Source organism: Chrysoperla carnea, chromosome X (assembly GCF_905475395.1).
Source record: "Chrysoperla carnea chromosome X, inChrCarn1.1, whole genome shotgun sequence".
Taxonomy (NCBI): Eukaryota; Metazoa; Arthropoda; class Insecta; order Neuroptera; family Chrysopidae; genus Chrysoperla; species Chrysoperla carnea.
In genome coordinates, this window is record NC_058342.1 from 33784724 (window position 1) to 33799436 (window position 14713).

The 14713-nt window shown below is 32.2% G+C and overlaps 2 protein-coding genes across 3 annotated transcripts; one reads left to right on the plus strand and one right to left on the minus strand.

Moving 5' to 3' along the window:
* Nucleotides 1–526: 526 nt before the first annotated feature.
* Nucleotides 527–9516, minus strand: LOC123302719 (WASH complex subunit 4). Its single transcript, XM_044885782.1, has 18 exons — nt 9473–9516; nt 8493–8638; nt 7873–8009; nt 7142–7304; nt 6890–7068; nt 6107–6328; nt 5754–5990; nt 5488–5673; nt 4673–5008; nt 4278–4601; nt 3940–4201; nt 3615–3769; nt 3125–3304; nt 2535–2778; nt 2046–2251; nt 1538–1718; nt 1230–1423; nt 527–683 (listed from the first exon to the last, which is right to left on the minus strand). Exons 2-18 carry the CDS (start codon nt 8542–8544, stop codon nt 630–632), a joined length of 3312 nt encoding a protein of 1103 aa, XP_044741717.1. The 5' UTR covers nt 8545–8638; nt 9473–9516; the 3' UTR covers nt 527–629.
* Nucleotides 9514–13346, plus strand: LOC123302774 (integrator complex subunit 12-like). Of its 2 annotated transcripts, none has more exons than XM_044885862.1 (5): nt 9514–10137; nt 10273–10421; nt 11377–11509; nt 11863–11974; nt 13015–13346. In XM_044885862.1, the coding sequence occupies exons 1-5, from the start codon at nt 9979–9981 to the stop codon at nt 13329–13331; spliced, it is 870 nt and encodes a 289-aa protein (XP_044741797.1). In that variant the 5' UTR covers nt 9514–9978; the 3' UTR covers nt 13332–13346. The 2 variants fall into 2 exon arrangements, with proteins under 2 accessions (XP_044741797.1, XP_044741796.1); XM_044885861.1 differs by having other exon boundaries at nt 9518–10137; nt 11863–11980.
* Nucleotides 13347–14713: the final 1367 nt, after the last annotated feature.

The window sequence follows — 14713 nt, forward strand, 5'->3', positions numbered from 1 at the left end:
ATAGGGCTCTGTAACGATCCCACTAGTAGGATCTGTATGGAGAACGATCAAACCCATATACATGTTATTTGCACCTGTAGAAACCTGCAGGGCGTCAGGTTAATAATATTTAGGTCCGAAACCTTGGATACATCAATCTTTGGAGAAATATCGGCGGAGAATCTATATGCTTTCTGCGTGGCGCCTGGCACCGATAGAATCCCATAGCTTCTTAGACGTTTCGACTTCTCATGACAGGTTATTCTCAAAGGATCCATTTACTGTTACTGTTTTGGATTCTATGTCCTTAATCATGGATTTTCCCAATCTGAAACTTCGATGTACAGTGGTTCAAATTGCCAATGAGGCAGGAGAAAAGTCTCTCTTATATTTCCCAAAAATTATTGTCCAGGTCAATATGGATGACGATGGAACGTTAGAAAAATAAATTAATTTCCAAAAAAAGATACTTTGAATAAATTTTTTAATATTATTTAAAAAAATAAAATATTGTTTTGTTTTTTGTAACACAAAGTTATGAGGCCATTTTCAATTTAATACTTTTTTAGGCATTTGTTGTTTTTCATTTTGTTTTTTCACTGGTATCGGTAACAACTTTTTAATTGTACAAAATAACTAATAATTTATAATCACTGGAAAAATATTCTTGCACTACTTAAATTGTAGTATAGAAGGTCGAATTCCTGTAACAAAATAAAACATCATAGATTAGAATTGGTGGCGGATTTAAGAGAAACTCTCACGGGTGGAGCCGAATTAGATATGCGGCAAAGTAGACACATGTCTAAAAACGCACACGTGGAAGTTTTAAAGAGTGCCCGGATATGTAACACGAAAGAATACAGTGGGACACATATCAACATCTTCTCACATAGTGAGGTCTTACTTTGGACCCTTCCGTTCGGGCGTCAAGATTTCAATCGAGGACCACCTTGCAACTGAATAACACAGTCAGGCTGACCTGGGTATCAGGTCACTCTTACGTTAAAGCGATTGAAACAGCAAGATGCTACGTAATTTACCAAATCCAGAAGAAGAAGAAAGAATTTTTCATGATTCGGTCGTTTACCGAGGTCGAAAACTTTGATCTAACATTGCCTTTACATTGCCAACAAACATTTCGATGTTTCAGCTTGTCTTTTGACTTTGTAGGCTTTGATTTTTCTTCAGAGAAGAATGATTTTCATGAAAAATGAGCCAAGCTAGTAATATAGGTAATGATTACTCACTTGTTGATATTTTACGATTCGTTTTTCCGTAAGAGGTAATGTTTGTTGCAATTTCAGATCGTCTTTGTTCACATCAGTTTTCTGCTGTAGTAATTGTTGTTTATCGCGCATGTATTTCTGGCGCACCGATTGAAACCAATGCAACGAATTCATTTCAGTATCTTGTTCCAATAATTTTAAAATATATGCCACACCTAAATTTACAAACAAAAATTATTCAAGCCTATTTTAAAATTGGAATCGTAAGTCGAAATATCGAACGCTAGTAATTTCAGTCCGACATCTGACAACAAAACTCGTAAACTTACCCATAGCAAAACCGTCATCAGTAAAGGATGCCCCCTCTTTATTCTTTTTATTTAATCTTTCCTTGCAGAAGAGTGTATGCTCAACAAAATTAATTGTTAGCGGAGGTACAATTGCATAAAAATTTCTTAAATGCATATTTTTTGGATTACGAAAAACTGGTGCAAATACTTCCACAAGTAACTAAAAAAAAAAAAAAAACGGCGGAGTTAGATTTTAAAAAAGCATGAAAGATGGCAGAGTTAGTTTTTTTAACTAGAGACCAGCATGCATGGGGAATAATAATACATAAGAGGGGTACCGCAAATGAATCTCTAGCACCTAGACCAAGGGGGACTTCTGTGCCCTCCTTGAGAAAGAACAACCTGTCACCCGAAGTCGAGACGTCTCTGGGTAAGAGATGCTATTTTAAGTACATGAAGCTTTTTTAGCTTTTTTAGCCGAACGTTTTAAAGACGATTTAAATCGTACGACCGCTGAACTAGTTAAATAATAAATACTCTTGTTTACCTTAAAATATTCGGTTTTCTCGTCAAAATGCTCTGTTAACGTTTCAATTTGTTTTAATAATTGTTCTGCACTTTTTACGGTACGTTTTGAACAATTTTCTAACTCAAATTGATAATTTGTGTCGGAATTTGGTAAAAATGCAATGGCATTTCCACAGAAATGTCGACCACCAGACCGTATCATACGAATGTAACCCATTGCATTACCTTTAAAATAAAAAAACCAAAAACAAAACACTATATTAGTAACAAAATGAATAATGAGTGGACAATTTTTATGAAACATAGGGTATATGATCATAAATAGCACAACAAAATCAAATAAAATATCATGGTAACCAAGAAAAAATTAATGCATCTTTGAAATTTTCCGCATCGATTTTTTTTTATGATTTTTTACAACCTAATAAACAATTATGAAAAATTTCAAAGATGCATTAATTTTTCTTCTAAATTTTTAGTTTCATTGTACTAAAATAAAAGAACATACCAATATGACTGATTAACACACGAAACAAGTCCAGAAAACTTTCACCATTAGCTGTCACCCCCAATTTTCGTATTGATTTGTTAAATTTTTCAGCACGATCGAATGGATACATTTGATCGAGTTCAGTCTTATTTTCTCGAAAATATCGAATGTCTTTGATTAATCGTGATTTAATATGTTCATCGTACATAAATTGCGAGAATAATAAAAATTTTTTTCGCAAAAATTGATATGTAAAATTTACCTGTAAACAAAAAAATCATTAAAATTTAAATTGAGTGCGCCGCCATTTTGTATGTCCGGTATGCATTGAACAGCTTTGGAAAAAAAAATAAACGATTTGATCCTTGGAAAACATAGAGATAATACCATAGAGCTGTATAGACATAGAAAACGCTATAAGTGAATTCTTGAGCGTGAAAAACATGTCTAATGAATTGAATCGCTTGAAAGATGTCAAAGTCATTCAATGTTTACATACCGACATCAAAAATGACGATATATAGGAGCGCCCAAGGCTCGATGATCATGAGCTTGGGTTAAGCCTCTTGAAGAGTAATTAATGAATAGAGAAGAAAATATAAACTTACAGTCGTATTCATGATACCGATTCCATGCATTCGTATCGAATTCGCTAAATGTCGTATATTAATCGTGTTCAGATGTTTATTGTTGCTACACTGCTCGATAAATACTTGATTATTTAAATTATATAAATATTTTGACACAAATACATGAATATTTCGCATTATTTCTAAGCCGTCCAATCCCTAAAAACAAAACATTATGAAATCAAACTTTCTCAACCATTATCCCTCACAAATCAACTGAAAAATTTCTATGTGATTCAAGATGGCCCCGCAGCCATCGGGTAGGGACTCCAGGGAAAGAGAAATAAACAAATTTGTATGAGAAGGATGCCACAAGTGCCAAATTGAAAAGAACAAATTTTTATATGAAGGGCCGCATGTAAGAGGGCGCAATGTTGATTTACGAAGATTAAAAAAAGAAAAAGTAGAAAGCAGTTTTCAGGGATGATTTGTAAGGGATGTAAGAAGTGATTAAAAATTTTTCTGGTACCTGTTCTAAAGTTTGATTTGGTAAATAATCCTCAACAGTATCTAATTTATGCTTGAAATATGCTAAACGTCGCATTTCGCCGTACGTGTGCCAATCATGCAAAACAACTGTGGCTAAATTATAAAACGTTGTACTTAAATAATTTTCCGTGTTCGCTGTAAAAATCCATAAAGTTAATTTTGAAATACAGAATGTGCCCAGAAAAACTCAATTATTTCGAACGTTGCATCCTTTTGTAAGGCATAAAGATTAAAAATAACATGCTTTTGTTTCACTTTCGAAATAGTTGAGTCGTATGAACACTTGAACACTCAACGATACTTACTTTTAATATAAAGAAAATGATCTGCAATTCGAATCGGTTTCATTTCTAATAACGATCGTACATGAGCACTATTCGTTTCGAACGGATTTGGTGCATCAACTTGTAAATGTGCATGCGTTTGTAAACGTAAATTAATTTCTATTGTTTGACATAATGGTAGCATTAATTTTTCATCGAAACTTGATTCTAAATATTTGATAAATGTTGAGCTATCTTCAGGTGTTAATGTTTCTAGACAATCGTTGATTCCATAAAATGTATACTGAAATTAATATTCAAGTACAGTGAAACCGCGGTAATTCGACAAACGTTTGAAAATTGAACGTTGAATTACTTACTAAAACTTTGGACATGTCAACTTTCGAATCGAAAATCGTTTGAAAATAAACTCGAAGTAACATTTGATGCCAATAGATGAAAGATACATCACAGAATTCAATTAATTTTCGATTACAATTAATCAATATGTATATCTGTTGCAATCGATTACGTATTTGACCGTAAACATTATCAGCAATCGTCATTGTAGCTGCTAACGATAATCGTATAATTAACAAACGACGATCTGTTGGTGGAGCACTTAACGATTGTTCTGCAATACGTAATGCAGTAATTACATCTAAATTTTTATCTTTGTATGATTTATCTTGTGTCATGCTTTTCTAAAACAAATCAAATTATCGAATTTTTAAATCCCTTCAATTTCCTGGATACAGGGTGAATTTTAACTAACCTTTAAATTAAATGTAATCGACAAGACTTGATATTGTAAATATTGAATAATTATTGAAATGCAATGATTGATTTTATCAAAATGTAATTTAAAAGTATATAAAATTCCTTTCACCAACGAATTCAACCGAAAAATACACATAAGAACCGTTCGATTAATTGGTTTCCCTTCAGCTGCATGTATATTTGTTATCCAGCGTAACGTATGCGTTATTGTATGCGCTAACGTGATACCATTCATGAACAACGTACATCGTTGTTGACAATCCGCTAATTTCATTTGTGATGTTTTACCATCTTTGACCATTTTATCCAATTGCAGAATCCAATTACACGTCTGAAAATTGAGTTAAATACTTAGTTCCAATTTTTGTCACTACACGCAATCAAACTGTGAAAAACACTAACAATATTGTTCCTTGTCGACGCCATATTGACACTGTGTGTGTGTTTCACAGCGCCACGTGTCAAAAAGTGGAAGTAAATTTAAATAACTCGGCTAGGCAAGTAGTAAACGTTTTCAATCCAAGTTGAATGGCTGAATATCGTTCAGGCCAAAAGGCAAGGCTATTAATTGGACGGATAAGAAAGCTAATTGGCAGTGACATATACAGGGTGGGGCATTTTAATCTATACACCTAAATATCTCGTTTTGTAGTTAACCAATCAAAAAATAACTTTAAAAATAGCTGCAGAGTTTAATGGGGGACATCACGTTCTGGCATCAGATTGGACCTAATTCTTCGGGTTTCTCTAATTTAGGTGTATAGAATAAAATGGCCCACCCTGTATATATATGTTAATGTATATATTTACCTGATGACACAATGCAAGCGTATCTTTCAAAATATTCTGAGCTTTATTTGTCAAATAAGCTTGCCGTTGGACGACTGTTGATTGGACATAACGCTCATCAAATATTTGTAATAAATTTGGAATATGACGAGATAGAAATTGCTCTGGATACCACAACAAATTACCAACGAGTGTCGCCGCACACATCTATTCAATCAAAAAAAAAAAAAAAAAACACTCTCTAAAAAATACTCTTTAAACGAAATCTCGAAACAAATAGAACTTACCTTCTTATTAAATTCGAGTAAATGTTTTACATATTTCTTTTCCGCATTGCCAAACATATGAAAATGGAAAACTGTTAATGTATTTATTCGTAGCCAATTTTGGGTACGATCTAAAGATTCATCGTTTCTTTCTAAATCCGCCAGTACATTTGTTAAATATGTCATTAATTCATCCCCAAAATTTGAATTTTTTCCAATTAATTTCGATCGATCATCTAAACATGCTTCAATTGTATTCTGAAAAATAATTCTATTTTGAGTATCGATTGGGTAAAAGAGAAAAAAAGAAATCATATCCGGCCAATTCGTCGTTATACATGATTTAGACTGTATTTTGTTTTCGAGTTACATACCTGGAAAATTTTATCGGTCAAAAGAATTGATTCAATTTGATATAGAAGTTTATCGAATGCGCGTAATTGATCTAACGGTAATTGGAATACTTTATGGCTGTGTTGGGCCGTCCTAGACGTTCGCTTGTAAGTGGCCCAACTATTCTTAATCACTGGATTATTTAATAAATTTTCTATAATTACAATATATACCAAAATATCTGCTAAACTTTCGCATACATCCTGAAAATCAAAGAAAATTCAATTTTTAGCCCTTCCAAATAGGGTAATACACTCATTTTTGAAAAGTGGCTCATTTAGTGAACGCCATATTGCTCTGTGGTCATGACGTCAGTTGACTGTGTAAATGTTCTGATCAAGAACACATATATAAGAACATGAAACCTCCTATGCCGAGCTATAAGCGCCCGTGGCTGAATTTGAGGCGCCTATCTGAGCGGGTTCTAATAATCGGTCGTTGCGTACTTTGTACTGCGAATCAGGCTGCCTAAGTGATTGAAAATTAATTAACATTGTTCAATTGATTGAAAACAAAAGACAGCCTGATTAGCAGTAGGCGCTTTTTTCCTGCTATCCTCTCCACGCTAGTTTTATGTCTTAGCGTCCTTAATATATATGTTCTTGGCGCTGATATTACACAACCGTATGACGTAATAACATGGCGGCTGCTATCTCATGGCGTTTAAAAACAGATTTAAAAACTGGAAATTATGCTACTTTTTCCTGGATCCGTTACTGCATGTAAATGGAATCAAATGGTTTTATGGGCTGAACTAAACTTACCATATAAAAAATATTCGACGTTTTTATTGGTATTTTAGATTCTTTTTGTGTAATTGCAACTAATTGTTGAATAATTAATGTAATTAATTCCCTAGCACATTTTATTGATCCACATAAATTTTGTAAAAGTTCCAAAAGTTTACTTAAATTATCTAAGTTTAGTTTACCACCATCTGAATCTAAAAATCAATTATTAAGAATTATTTATGAGTTAGAGGATGTTTCATTGTCAGTGAAAAAAGATGTAATTACCTTTGCCATAAAATAATAGCTCGTTAAAAAATTTTTGTTTGCCCTGTTCGGTTAATATTTTGGCTTCCTCGCAAACAGATGCTAACGATGCTAACACTTTACTAAAGATCTTGTTATCAGACTGTACCAATTGTAATATCGATAAATCTTCCCATGCTTCAAACTTAAAAAGAAAAAAAAGAAATTATTAAACAAATTTCTAAAAAAGAAATTGTTAAACATTGTTTTTTAAAAACGATTAATTTTTATTCCCGACCTGTTTTTTATTAAAAGAATTAATGGTTCTACAATTACTTTCACTAAATCAATCATTCAAACGGCTGAAGAAATATTTTGAGCATTGTGAAAGGTTAGTGGAACGCACCCTAAATGAATCCATCCTAACTATATTACACATATGAAGGGTAGAGTTCAGGAAGACCACCTTAAAGTAAAAGTGTCCAAAATAACTGTTCTAAAATTGACCAGAATGGCGCTTATGTAGCAAAAAGTGTTTGATGAGAATACTTCTCTATCCTTCTCTAACAACTTGTTTAGATCTTTATCTTACTCTAATTACTTTCTTTTAAAACTTACACTTTTGCTATAGCAGCACCATCAATTTTCTGCTTTTCGGTGGACACTTTTTATATACAGAGATGATTCTGAGATAATTATAAATTGTATTAATAAGGGGGCGACGCCGCGAGTTAAAGCTAGTAGTGTAATAATTGATAATAAATGGCACTTACTTGTATATCAATAAGATTATACATTGGATCTGATAAATTGACATGCTTTTGTAGATTGTACTCCAAATTTGTAAGATCTTCATTATGTTTCTCCAAAAAATTACCATATAATTTCAATTGTGTTTTACCGGCGATTTCTGAAATCAAAAATAATCCTTATTTCATGTAAATTTTAGTCTTTAATTCTTAAATTGAACTGAGTTTACGAAGTATATCGATAGAAGAAAAAAGGAAAATATATGAATTTGAACTTTTTTGCTATGTTATTACGGTTTACCCACTTGCAAGGCTTGTATGGAGAATGATGAAGCCTTCATTCATGTTATTTCCACCTGCAGAAAACCAACCTGCTTGGCCATTTCTAGTTACGCCAATGGAAAGTTTACTAATTAGATAATTTTGTTTCCATAATCAATATTTCTAGCCATTACAAATTTAGGAATAAATTTATACCACTGTTATCATTAAAATGAATCTTATATAAAACCTTTGATTCACTAGTTCAGAGAGTTCCATTTTTTGGAGATGAATCTCGTACTAAATGATAAGTGATTTTTTATTTTGTATGTTTTTTTATGAAAGAATGAAAATTAAAAAAATGAAATAAAATTATAACTTACTATGTGTTTCTTTTTCAAAATTTTTATATTCTAAATCACTTGCTTCTAACATGTTTTGAGTTTTGACAGTTTTAATAAGTTGTCAAAACAAGTTGTCAAATTGTATACAATACACTGAACTGAACCCTAAATGATTTAAATTTGTTCTGTGGATGAAATTAAAAAAATTATCATTTCTACATTCATTTTTTTTCAAGGCTTTTATCAGAAATATGATTTATTGAAAATTATTGAAAAAATTTTTTTATCATTTCTTTTTTTTTATAAAACAGTTATATTACATCATGTCATAAATACCGGGTGTAACAGAACAATGGTCAATATTCAAGTGGCTGATAGGGTATACCAATACAAGCATTTTAGTACGATAAATGTCTCGGGAATAGGGCTGCTAAATCAAGATTTCAAAAATAATGGAAATCTTCGTCTTATAGTCTTCGTAAAAATATGAAGAATTTTTTTGTTTTTATTCTTGACAAATTAAATAATATTATTATAAAAACATTCTTCTGAAGACGAGACAGATTCGGTACCAATTTTCCAAGCTCTGAGGTCTGTAACTATGAAAGTACTCGTTTCCGGACATATGTTTCTTGTTCGCTCCGTGCATGATTTTTATTTCAGGGAGGTTTTACTTTATGTATTATAATTATATGGATGCACATATAAGTCTATGGATTGTCTACATAGTTTATATTGAAAATTTAATACTATTTTCTAACAAATTTAAATGAGTGATTATGTTTATTTACATTAAATTACATTAATTTGACATTTTTAATACCATTTACATCTTAACAATTGAAAATGAGTCACGATTTATTGCAATTTTTATAAGTTAACAACGCTGCGATCGATTTAGCTGTCCCCTCCATCTAATATGCCCTGTCAATACCAAAGTGCTTGTTTTGTCACTCATATTGCCTATTTATTATGTTACACCCGGTAAACACAGCACATCATCGAGAAGTACTAAGTACCTGGCCTATCTGCCGAACGGGTTTATTGAACGCTCTGTATAAGTATATCCCATACAAATCTTGTAAAAAATACTCTCGTTAGATTTGACTGTAAACTACCCCCTCCCCTCAATAAATCAGAAACTTATAGTAAAATTTTATAATAAATATTCAATCACATTTTTCAAGTTTTAATAAACTTTTTTGAAATTTTACGGCTGCATTAAAAGTGATAAATTAATGAATGTAGTAATTGTTGCGATTAAAATGAAGACTAATAAATTTAAATTAGTATCAGTGGATCAGTGATAAGGTTAACCTAACTTTCAAGAATCAAATAAACAGTATTCAAGGGCCAAAAAAACCCGCAGACTCGTGCTAATTCGACTCCATCCAAGGCATGGCCAACCCGTAGAACACAGATTGAATGCAAGGGCCAAAAAGCCACTTTTAGCAAAAGTGATTTAAGAAAATATTTACCTTCAAATGAACCGGTAACGGTAAATTTTGAGCTTTAACTTAAAAAAATGAGTAGTAGCAGCACGGACGATGCACATATCAATCGTGTAATTGAGCTTATGCATTCCAAAGATGAATCCTCATACGAGGAATTATATAAATTACTTGAGGAGGTTATCATTAAAAAATATGGAAATACACGATCCTTGGATAACATTCGATTTAAGGTAATGTTCAGCTTTGTATTTGCCACGAAACCACAAAAACTTCGGTTTAATGTGGAATCGAATATATATTTGACAGTTTATAAAATGTCAGCTTGGGTTGTGTGGATTATAAAATGAATTAATATTTTGTTTTAGCGTGAGGTTGTTCCAGTTGCAATTGAAACACCCGTTGTGTCTGCACCAGTGCCTGCAAAACGTCGATCACAAGATGACAGCGGTCGAAATTCGGATAATGAATTAGTTTTTACACTTTTAAAAGATGATTTAACATGTGTTACATGTCGGTAAGCATTTCCAATACTTCCACAATAATCTTAACCACAAAACCATACACAGTCTTTAGCACAATTAAACTAAATATCTAAATAAAAAAATTAATGCATCTTTGAAATTTTCTACAGTTGCTTATTATGGTGTAAACACTTCTTTAAAAAAAGTCAGCCTCTCAGGGGCGTACCTAACCCTCTTTTTGGGTGGTAGCTGGGGGGTTTTAATCAGTTTTTTACAAATTACAAAAAAAACTATTCAAAAAATATTCGATTAAAAGTTCTAGCTGTATTTATGCACATTTTCTTTTTTTTCGATTTTCTAGCTTCAAAATTGATCGAGATATGCCAATTTTAAAATAAAATTTTCGAATTAAATAAAAAAATTAAATCTGAGCTCACGCTAAATTAAATCTAAGCTCACGAGCGAAATTTCTCACTCTAAACACACGATAGTATCCGAATAACTTTAACCTAAGTTTTGACGAGTTTATTCTTATAAAAGTCAAGATAAATTATGAACCAACAAATTTTTATCAACTAATAGCTGACTCGTCGAACTTCGTACGGCGTAACAGTCAATGAATATCGTGTTCGCTGGAGAATTTCAAGTTTAAAAATAAAAACTACCGTTCTATAGCCTTCACTTCCCCTGCTCTGACTTGCTTCCGCTTTTGTTAACAATTTCAGAGGTTTTTAATTTTTTGGTACGGGATCCTAATATTTTAGAAAAGAAAACAGAGCCCACATTATTTTTAAAATCGATCAAGTAGTGGATTTAAAATTGACGGATTTTCAAACAAACCTTCATTCCTCTGCCCACCCTCTTATTGAGAAAAAAACTATCGTTTAAGTTGGAACAAATTACAGATAGTTACGAAATTTGATCAAAGTCGGTTCAGTAGTTTCGGAGTTAATCCCGAACATACACCGTGACACGATATTTTTTTATATATGTAAATTTTGTTTTTAGGGATATGGACGTGAGTGCTGGCAACCAATTAATTGAATGTAATTCTTGTCATGCTCTGTATCATCAAGAATGTCATACTCCATACATTTTGGATTCGGAGCTAAATACGAATTGGATTTGTTCAACTTGTAAAGTAAGTTTCTTTTTCGTCCGCTGTGATAAACGAAGCCACTTTCCACCTCCGTTGAGCGGCAAAATAGTATACATACCACGGGAGCAAGTAAAGAATGTCTCTGATCTCATGTTTGTCGCCCGAGGAGAAGTCAAATGAACATGGAATCTGAGATATTCTTTACTTTTGCTCCCTAGATATGTAATACATTATTTTTTTCGGAGTTAGTTATTTTTCGCTGAATGTAACCTTTGAAATTCGTATGTGGCTCGAATGGATATTCATTCCCCATCCCTTATCCTTTCATCCCTTCATATCAATAAATTTTTCGATGAAATGATATTTAATCTGAATCGTTAAATATTATTTTTTAGTATCGTGCTCGAAAAGCATCAAAACATTCATCGGGTAGCAGTAGTCGTAACAATGGCGGTAGTGGCAGTGGTTCAGGGAGTGAAAGACATTCGTCCACATCAGCATCGAAAGGTGGAAGTTCGTATTCAAAGTCTCAATTATATAAATAAGTAGAAAATAATTTTTCGCTTTTTTCATTTTTTTTTTCTAATATTTGCTTTAAATAAAAATATGAACACGTATCTAATTTCTCTTGTGTTTCTTACGAATTCCAAAAACGTGATTCCATTCATTTAGAATTAATTTATGGTATTCTAAAAAAAACGTAGATAATTTAAACGTAGATACAGAGTCTTTTTTTAGACTTATCCCAACCGATTTATATGTGCGTTCCATCTAGTCAAAATCAGTTATTGCGACATCGCTTCTAACGATTAATCGATAAATACATATGTGAACATTTATTGACTTCGAGTTGAGACATATTTATTGAAGTAAATACCGCGATACTCGAAATTAAATTGTATATTCAGAAATTCTATCTAAAAAATATAAATTCCAATAACTTACATTCCGCTGAATATCGATATTTTGATTGTAACGCAACCGTCAAATAAATTTAGCTACTGACGATGGTTGCGTGTTACAATCGAAATATCGATATTCAGCGGAGTGTAAGTCTATTATATGAACAAATTTTTGTTATAGGTGTTCATAAAATCACCTAATTATTCCATTTCTAGCTGTCCGTCTGCCTGTGGACACGGTAACTCAAAAACGAAATGAGATATCAAGCAATGAGTAAAAAGTGAGGCTAAGTTCGTAAATGAGCAACATAGTTCAATTGAGTCTTTCGTAAATGTCACGTTTGTTTGTCCGTGAGGGCGTAAAATTATTTTGGTGTCCATTTTCTCCAAAATTAGAAAAGATAGAGAGTTGAAAATTTGTAGGTTCGTTCCACTAGTGTGTCTTGTGAAGCATTCTCGAAAATCGAAATCAAATTCTAGAAAATACTTTCGAAAATTAATAAAAGCTCGCCATAATTCTATAAATTGGTATGGAATGATATATAAATTGGTATGGGGTGATTTGAAATGAAAAACCCTGTATATAGATAGACGTCTGGTGTTTCGTGGAATTTTATTTGGGCTATTTCCTAAAACGTTCAATAGGTTCTTCATCGTATTCAAAAGTGTCTGGTTCACCATCGAATTCATCATCTGGTACATCAACATCGAAACAATATTCGGGAACGAATAAAAGTTCATCACATTCTTCTTCTTCTGGTACAGGCACAGGCACTTCAACGCATTCTGGTTCGAAATCCCCATCATCGAATAATTCTGGCTCGAATTCAGCGCAAAATAATCAACGTATTGTTATACCGAATATAAATATTGTTAGTGCAAGTGCTGATAAACGTTTACAGATTATGAAAAAAAAAGCGGCTGCCAAAATCCAAGAGAAACGTAAACCGAAACTTACATAGAAAACAGAAAGAAAGAAAAACATTTTTAATTTATTTTTTTATTGTACATTTTTTTTAAAAAAATACCAAAATCTATTTTACAAAAAAAAAAAAAAAAAAAACTTGTAATCAAAAATTCAAAAATTTGTTTATTTTTCTTCAAAATTTACAGGATGTTCACGAAAATATTTGCAGAAATTCTAACAGGAATCTCATAAAAATTAAAAAAATTGTTTTTTCGTGATAAAATAAAAACCTCGATAATTTCAAATTCAAGAAAAATGCTTTAACTAGGAAGAAATTAATTTGAGCATTTTACTGGCTTCCAAGTAAAATATATTTTTTAAGTGAAAACTTCTATGGGTGATAGGGAATACATGAATAATAAATCATATTTGGTAGGGTAAAATCCTATAGTTTCGCGTCAGCAATGAAAATAGCTTTACATGGTCGGAGAAGTCAAATTATTTATCCAAGAAGGTTACAAATTTCGAATTCAAATCAAGTTCGATAGAACGCAAGGTAATTTCTAACTCCAAAAACATAAATATTGCCTAAAATCCCATACAGAGAGCGATTTTATACCCTAGAACCATATCAATATAGGGAAAAGTGTTTCTAAGAACAAAACAAACACTCTTGTTCCTTGAGAAATCTTTTTGAATCGAAATTCTTTTTTATCCATATTTTGGTTATAGATGCATTATTTAGATTTTTTTAAATTTTTGCATTATTGTTTCCGAACATTCTGTACAACATCCCCGTCCTGCTCTCTTGTCATCTCATACTCGTAGTTATGTATGAGGTATTAGTGTATTAGATAAGCATGTGAGCCACGTGATCCGTCATACAATTATTACAAATCTATCAGTAACTGGGTCTCATGTGATGTCGCTTAATATATTACTTAAATAAGGCCTTGGTTTATTATTTAGCATGTCTGGCCGACGTAAACGCCGCGTTTGATATTGTTTTGAAAAACACTTGGGTGTATTAATTTTAGGAAAATGTAATCACATTTCACCAAATTTGACAAAAGTTTATTTTAAGTATCATAAGCTTTAATTTCGATCGACTTCGTCCATTGCCCATTATAATAAGTCTATGAGTTTTGTCTTCAATATGCTCATCAAGAACATATATATTAAGGACGTAAAACCAGTGTAGAGAGGGTAGCAAGAAAAAAAGCGAGTCGGTCGTTGCGTACTTTGTACTGCGCATCAGGCTGCCTTTTGTTTTCAATTTGTTGTCTTTTGTTATAAATTGAACAATTTCAATTGATTTCAGTCACTTATACAGCCTGATGGGCGGTACAAAGTACGCAACGACCGATGACTAGATCCTGCCCAGATGAATTCATTTAAATTTAGCTACGAGCGCTTGTAGCTCGACATAGGAGGTTT

Excerpts from the sequence above, each read along its gene's own strand:
- LOC123302719 (XM_044885782.1), bottom strand. The coding sequence starts at position 8,544 with ATGTTAGAAGCAAGTGATTTAGAATATAAAAATTTTGAAAAAGAAACA. Across the intron at positions 6,329-6,889 it reads CGTCGAATATTTTTTATATG|GATGTATGCGAAAGTTTAGC; the intron begins GTAAGTTTAGTT and ends TTTGATTTTCAG. Across the intron at positions 1,719-2,045 it reads AGAAAACCGAATATTTTAAG|TTACTTGTGGAAGTATTTGC; the intron begins GTAAACAAGAGT and ends TTTTTTTTTTAG.
- LOC123302774 (XM_044885861.1), top strand. The coding sequence starts at position 9,979 with ATGAGTAGTAGCAGCACGGACGATGCACATATCAATCGTGTAATTGAG. Across the intron at positions 10,138-10,272 it reads TGGATAACATTCGATTTAAG|CGTGAGGTTGTTCCAGTTGC; the intron begins GTAATGTTCAGC and ends ATTTTGTTTTAG. Across the intron at positions 11,510-11,862 it reads GGATTTGTTCAACTTGTAAA|TATCGTGCTCGAAAAGCATC; the intron begins GTAAGTTTCTTT and ends ATTATTTTTTAG.